This window comes from Oryzias melastigma, linkage group LG1 (genome assembly GCF_002922805.2).
Source record: "Oryzias melastigma strain HK-1 linkage group LG1, ASM292280v2, whole genome shotgun sequence".
Taxonomy (NCBI): Eukaryota; Metazoa; Chordata; class Actinopteri; order Beloniformes; family Adrianichthyidae; genus Oryzias; species Oryzias melastigma.
In genome coordinates, this window is record NC_050512.1 from 22,494,433 (window position 1) to 22,501,780 (window position 7,348).

General features: G+C 39.8%; 1 protein-coding gene across 1 annotated transcript; it reads right to left on the reverse strand.

Moving 5' to 3' along the window:
* On the reverse strand, window positions 1–7,323 carry zgc:158803 (LUC7 domain-containing protein). The gene is made up of 10 exons (XM_024290015.2): window positions 6,628–7,323; window positions 5,732–5,826; window positions 4,210–4,308; window positions 3,024–3,134; window positions 2,747–2,890; window positions 2,489–2,665; window positions 2,225–2,385; window positions 2,113–2,142; window positions 648–803; window positions 1–537 (listed from the first exon to the last, which is right to left on the reverse strand). The coding sequence occupies exons 1-10, from the start codon at window positions 6,686–6,688 to the stop codon at window positions 300–302; spliced, it is 1,272 nt and encodes a 423-aa protein (XP_024145783.1). The 5' UTR covers window positions 6,689–7,323; the 3' UTR covers window positions 1–299.
* Between the last annotated feature and the right edge of the window lie 25 nt (window positions 7,324–7,348).

Consider the following 7,348-nt stretch of genomic DNA (forward strand, 5'->3'; position numbering starts at 1 on the left):
TTTTTTTTGTCTGTGTTATTTTACGTCATCACTCTGTAAACTGTACATAAGGTTGAAAAGTTGACATAAAAAATGGAAACTATACCTTCCCCGTGTCAGTCTTGCCTCTCGCATCTTTGAAAAGTAGTTTTTAACATTTTTCTTAGATCATCACCACTGTAGGCAGTACCTCAGCCCCACCATCCAAATACACACTTCCCAATATGAAAATGCATACAGAGTTGACAGCCAAACCCAATCAAACACCTTCACATGCTCCTTTTTTTAAATGAATATCACTCAAATCCTCCATGTAACATTCATATCTCTCCCGACTCGCGCTCCTCGGAGCTGGAGCGCCGGTCCCGCTCGTACGACAGGGATCTCTCCCTCTCCCTGCCTCTGGACATGTCAGGAGAGGTGGACCTCCCCCTCTCCTCCCAGGCTCCATGCTCCACTTTGTTTTCACGCCACCCCTCTGCCGCGCCATCTCTAGGTCTCTCCTGGGACGGTGATGGTTCTTTGTCGCGGGTGTGACTTGATCTGTCTCTGGAAGACCTGAAATAAAAAAAACAGAATTAATATTCCATGGAAACCAGGTGATTATCAACCAGTGAAGTTTAAAAAAAGACTAAAGGAGAATTTTTCTGTGAAGTAACAATGCTGACCTCTTTCTTTTGTGTCTGTGAGAATGTGAGCGCGAGCGGTGCCTGTCCTTGTGTCGATGTTTACGATCTCGGTCTCTGTCCCGATCGGATCCGTCCTCCCTGGAGCGGGATGAGTGGTGGCGTCTGGAACGCTGGGACGATGAGCTCCCGCCATCCCTACGAAAATCCACAATTAGAAAATTATACTGTATATGTATGGCAAAAAAGAAAAAAAACAAAACAATATAATTGCAAATTCTGACACTATTACTTAAAGCACCAACCATATTTTTCCTTTTGTAAAATTATTCCAAGTGATTTTTATATATATGATTATGAAGTTTTTAGCCAAAATCATAAAGCTTATGTCATTTTCAAGACATATTTTATGCCCAGTGACAGTAGCCCATTAAAAAAAAAAAAAAAAACATTGCTGGTTTGTGGGCGGGACTGTTGACACAAAACAACCCGCCCCCCTCCCTGTCACTGAGAGCTCTGTTCGCACAATCATCCGCTAGCTTATAGCCTCAAGCTAACATTAGTGAGGCAAAAATAAATATGAGCAATTCTGGATCAATCCAGTCGTACAAATTTGAGCCAGAGTTGGAATTGTTGAACGCCCATTTTAGTCGCGACGTAATTAGTCTGAGCATTTTCTATAAACTGGTTTTCTGATCCAATGCGATTTGAATTAAGAAATACTCAAAAGTTTTATCCGTACATAGGTCTTCTACTAGGGCTGGGAATCACTGGGTACCTCATGATACATGGCTCACAATATCGATGGTATCACAATTCCGCAATTATTGGTCGAAATCATTCCCAATAACTCACAATAGAAGAACATTTTTTTTAAAGGAGAATATATATATTTTTTATCTTGAACACAATCATTATAAACGACTTGTGTCTTAATTTATTCTACAAATAAAAGACACTATCCTCTACTGTGAGCAAAAATGCTACAAGAACATGTTAAAAACAGAAAAGACGATTAATGAAATGAAAATTGTGCTTTTGTGGCATTTTTGTGACGACATTTATAAAAGAATTAGGGTTAAAATTGCATTGTTGAGTATTTTTTATTCAAATCAAGAGCAGATTAAAAAAATGCTGTTGGAAAAGCTTGCAGCATAAAGTTACTACGGCAAACCAAAAGCTTTCTGCTCCACTCCATTTTTTAATGTATCCACTTGTAGACAAATAGATCCAGGAATGTATTTGTTTTCCCATCTGAGCTGGTATTTGGCTCTAAACTGTACAGCTGGAAAGCTTTAATATTGTTTGCCATTTTTGTTTCACCATTGATGCTCACTGCTGTCACTCTGCAGAAACTACGTCCTAAAAAGGAGACAGATTTTTTGATTTTGCCTAAAAATTGCACAAAAAAAATAGCTCAAAAGATGATCGGAGTGAAACTTTTAACAGCAGTTTCTGTGTGACACGAAACGTCTCTGACGAAGTGATGCAGGTGAAGGAGGCGCACCTGTATCGATCTCCGCTTCTAGATCTTGACCTAAAATGACAGAAAGAAACGCTCAGTTTTCCAGAAGACAAAACTCTGCCGCTACAGAGGAAACCGCATCAGATTGTCTCACCTCCTCCTGTCCCGCTCTTTTTCTCGATCCCATTCTCGCTGTCGCTCCCGCTCTCGCTCCCGTTCGCGCTCCACCTCCCACTGCCGCTCTCTTTCTTCTTCTCTTTCTCGCTCCTCTCTCCTCCGTATGCGCATTCTCTCTTGTTTCTCTGAAACTGCTTTCTGGAATTAAGAAATTAAGTGTTTGACCTCACAGCAGCTTGAACTAAGAACATTTTTAGTCATCCATTTCTAGTTGTTAAAATCATTTCTAAAGCACTCTCACCCTTAGCTTGTCGAGCTTCTCGCGGATTTCAATGAAACCGATGTGCAGTTTGCCCCCAAAGTGGTCGGCTAGACGACGATCGTTGTCGTGGAGACCCAAGTAGGCGGAGCACACCTCGCACACTCTGAGTTTTTGCTGCTGAAAGCTGGAAGCCGGCATGGAGTTTCTGTACACGTCCTGCAGCGACAAAGAGTAAGGTTTGTGAAGCGCCAATAAAACATAGCGAATCCTTTATGCCAAATAAATGAATGTTTTTACCTCTGCTTCCTTCTTCAAAGCTCGAGTCTTTTCCACCTTCTCCAGTATCTGCTGCGCTTCGTCCACGTTCCCTTCACCGCCCAGCTGCTCCGCTTTGGCCAGCAGCTTACCAATCTCCTCGTTCAACTCATGGACTCGCTCAGCCTTTTTTAATCAGACATAATTCAAAAAGGTAAAAAAATTAAAGTCAGCCAATGTAAAGTGTTTATGCACCAGGAGCTTCATTACTATATTTAATTAATAGATCACAACAAAAACGCGGTTGAGTGTTAGCTACCTTCGCAGCCACCTCGGCGCTGATCTCATCCTGCGTCTCGGCTAGTCTCTTCTTGGCCAGCTCAGTTCTGCGGTCGCAGTCAGCGATGAAAGACTGAAGGTGCTCTGTAGCCTGCAAGAAAGAACAACAGACACAAGATCTTTTAAATGACAGGTGTGGATTACTGCTTTAAAACGAGACAGATTCATACATCCTTGAGGTGCTACGGATCATTGTTAATATGAAGATTTTAAGTAATTTATGTGTTTTAATTTATATATATCTTTGGAAGCTTTTTTTAAAAAAAAAGGAAACTTTTGTCTTGTTATTTTGTCCTTTTTATTGATGCAAAAAGTGACTCTGAAACCATGACATGATCCGGACCATGAATTTTGTGGTTTATACTTCAAGTTCCAAGCAATTTGTAATTGCTGGCGTCGCAATGGTCGCATCAGAGCGGAATCACCCAAATCGCTACAGAATCCGACACCTGCTGATGATGTCACCCGTGACTGGAATTTTATGGCTGGAGTGCAATCACGTCATTTAACTTAATTTATCATTCAGTGATTAGCGTACGCCATGACGGAGGAAACTCTGTCCAGAAAATGTCGAAAATTGATGAAAATTTCACTGAAGAAGAAATACTAAACAGACACTGAGAGAGTGACAACTAGACAGAAAAGAGAGGAAGTTACTGGAAAAGCATGTCTTATTTCTCATATCATGCAGAATTAGACTCAATTCACCCCTTTTATCATTAATTTTATATTTTTCGTCTGCTTCCGTTTAGTTGATGAACACACAGCTTAGCAGGATGTTGTTAAAAATAAATGTTGGAGACGATCGCGTCGCTTGAAAAGTATAAACACGACTCAGATGTTGATTGAAGATATCGCGAACAGTCACAATCAAAACCAGCCAACATTAGACTAAACTGGACCGCACGATAGCAGATACGACGGCTGATCGCTGTGAAGTATAAACCAGCATTTACACATACAAACCTAAAAACACACACACTAACTTTCAATAGGCAATCTAGACATGCAGAGTAGTCCAAACATTTTTTTTTTAATGTAGGAGAAATCCAGAATAACCAAATAAAATTACAGGCATACTTGTTGCTCTCATGATATGTAGTTTTTATTTTAACTTGGTGGGTAATACGATAAAATTGTCTAAAATAAGAGTGAGTAGAACTTACATCAAGTTCAAAAAAGTACTCTTGCTCCTTGGATGCGATCTCGTAATCTGCCCTCAGGGCCAAGTCATGGACTTTGGCGCACTCTCCCAGGTCCATTCTCTGCAGAAGATAGAGACATTCGTCTGTTACATCCCGCTCTCATCAATTCATGTTCTGTTCAAATTCATCACAGACTGCTGCGTCTTATCAGCATCAAATAAATGTAATAAATAAATATATTACAATAAAGAGAAATCGGTCATTTCATCTGTTTTAAAAGCATTCAAACCAACCGACCAGCAAAGATTCACAGCTTTTTATGATCCTATTTACTGATGTTTAGCGTGAACAACTATAAAAAGTGACCTGCAGTTTTAATGGGAATTTATGAAATTGTTCAAAATTGGTCACTCACATAAACAAATTTAGATTGTCTGAACAATAAATTATATTCAAACATAAATACCAATGTTATTGTTACTTTGCGTTTTAATCCAAAGGTTGGTTGATTTCTAGAACCTTAAAATGTTTTGTGAAAAATCATTCATCCAATAAACATCATTCTGATAACAACACGTGTGCTTTTAAAACCTTAAAAAATTCTAAAACTACAGCACACAGGGCAAGAGAAGACCTGAATGTTGCCCCCTTGATATGTGCTTTAAAGTCAATATAGTCCTAAATTATGATGGTATTCTTTGACAGGCTGCAAATGATTTTAAGAACAGACACAAAAATTCACATCACAAACAGATAAAATGCCAATTATCTAAAAAAATAAAAGTTGCTCACCATAAAATGTATTTTGACTGTGTGCTAAATTCTTTAGCAAAATATATATTTGCAAGATGACTGAATGACCATAAGTCTTAAAAGCTGAAAATATGACTCCTACACTTTAAACCTTGTGGAACTGTGTGGATCCTTAAAGACTCACTCCAATAAAAATTATGTTTTTGGTGTTTTTAACGTGTTCTTGTAGCAGTTTTCTCATGCTGGAGGGCATATATTAAATAATTAAAGATTAAAACGACATTTCTGAGTATTTCTTTATTAAAATTAAGATGGATCAGGAGCAGACGTGGTTTTGTGATGCAGCAACTGCCATAGGTGGACCAAAGTCTCCCTTCTCTGCTCCAATTCTGATGCATCCACTTGCAGACAATTAACATCCATTAACGTCTTTTTTTTCCTCGTCTGAACTAGCATCTGTCTCAAAACTTCACAACCGGAAATCTCCCGATATTACTTGCCATTTTATTTTGCTACATTAATGTTAGCTTGGGCTTGTGGAGTGCTCTAAGCTAGTGGGACAGCATGTACACAAACGGATGATGGAAAATTAGCGGAGAAAATATGTTTTAAGAAAAACAAAAGGTTTCTTGATCTTGGATAGAAACTGAAACAGTAATCATAATTAAGTCATAATTAAAAATACAAGTGGGGACAATTATATAATAGTAAAAAATAAACTTGGAGCTGGACTTTAACCACTTAAAAACAGACCCTTTTTTGGTATGCACTGTGTGAACATGGTACTTACAGTTCCTGACAGAATGTCATGAGGACATGAATTCAGAAGATGGCTTTTACAGACTCGCTCGTCTGTAAATTTGATTCTCTGCCGCATGGTGTCTCCTATAAGAGAAAAAAATCAGAGCTGAAAGGGGCTACAAACTGTTGTTTACACAGATGTTACAACAATTTAACTTTACACAATAATTACAGAAGTGTGTGTTAGCATGAATATGCATTAGAATCCATATGTTGACTGATAAAACCTGTTTTGGAAAGACCTATGGTCCCATCTTGAGACTAAAAGCCCAGTTCTGTATAACATCAGAAGCGGGACACAAAGTGGGCTTCCTAAAATTCACTTAATCTTACCAGCACTTCTAGGAATTGGAGGATGATTTGGCTAATTTATGAGGCTGCAACCTTCATTCTTAGCTCTGCTGCTCATCCCACAAGAGCACGTAGTTTATAAATGTGGCAGCAATTAAAAGGAAAATAAGCAGTCTTGTAAATAACAAACAACACAGAATTAAATCATCCACCAAACACAGAAGTCCTTATTTTAGTGCTAAGTTTAGACATGTGGATAGGAGTGCGGTAACTGCCAGTTTCGGTTTTAAGCATTAATTGGGTCAAAGTTGAGTACTCAAGAGTATGAAAACAACATATCTTTAAGAAACATTATGATTAAGTCGACTTGGGGCAAACTTCAAACGAAAATGACTTTTTAAGTGCCTTTTAATTGAGGAAAAACAACAGGTAGCTTAGTGGTTAGCTTTTTTTTATCTTAGCTAGCAGCTACACGAAGCGCGCACGCGAGTCATACACTGACAGGTTAGCTTGGCGGCTAATGCTAACAACAGTCACCGGTTCCTACACGGACATTATCGGGCACCGACGTGAAAGGCGGCGGGCACAGCTCACCGTCTCTCCCCGTCCCCATGAGTTGGTCCAGCATCGCTCGCATCTGTGCCTGGGCCGACATGTTCTTCTACTGGCGGCAATCCTCAAACACACATGCAGCACTCCTTCACCGTAGGCCTCTTGGCTCCTCCAACAACAGTCTGCACAACTTTTACCCCCCGACAGGAGTAGTGTGAAGACTCCAACAGTCAGCTTAAAAAAAAAAAAAAAAAAAACTAAGCAGTCCTTTTCCCGCGTTCACTGCCCTGCGCTCGAGCACTAGTTTGTAAAGATGGATGGTTTCGGGTCGGTGGAGCAAGTGCAGCAGCCGCTGGAAGTCCACCGCGGGTCGAGTAGCGATACTGACGACTAATGATCGTCAAAGAGCTCGATTATTCTGACAAATGTGTGTGAAATTACAACATAACTCATGTTGCTAACGTAATGTCGGTGTGTGGTATATCAGCCAGTCAGCTAGAAGTTATCAAGTTTGTTCAACGTGCTCACTTCCGCCTTCTCACTTCCTCTTTTGGCTCGACTTCATGAAAGCCCGCTCTTCAGTCCCTCTGTCTCGGGGAAGAAGCGCTGCAGTCTGCCACTGGAACGTGGTTTTGCCCCTTTTTTGTTGTTGTTGAAGAAAATACAATTATTTTATCTTTAAAAACATAAAAAAGCCGAGTTTTACATTTGGTGAGCATCCACCTTTTCCGGTTCAGGTGGGACAGTTATAAACGAAGTTTAT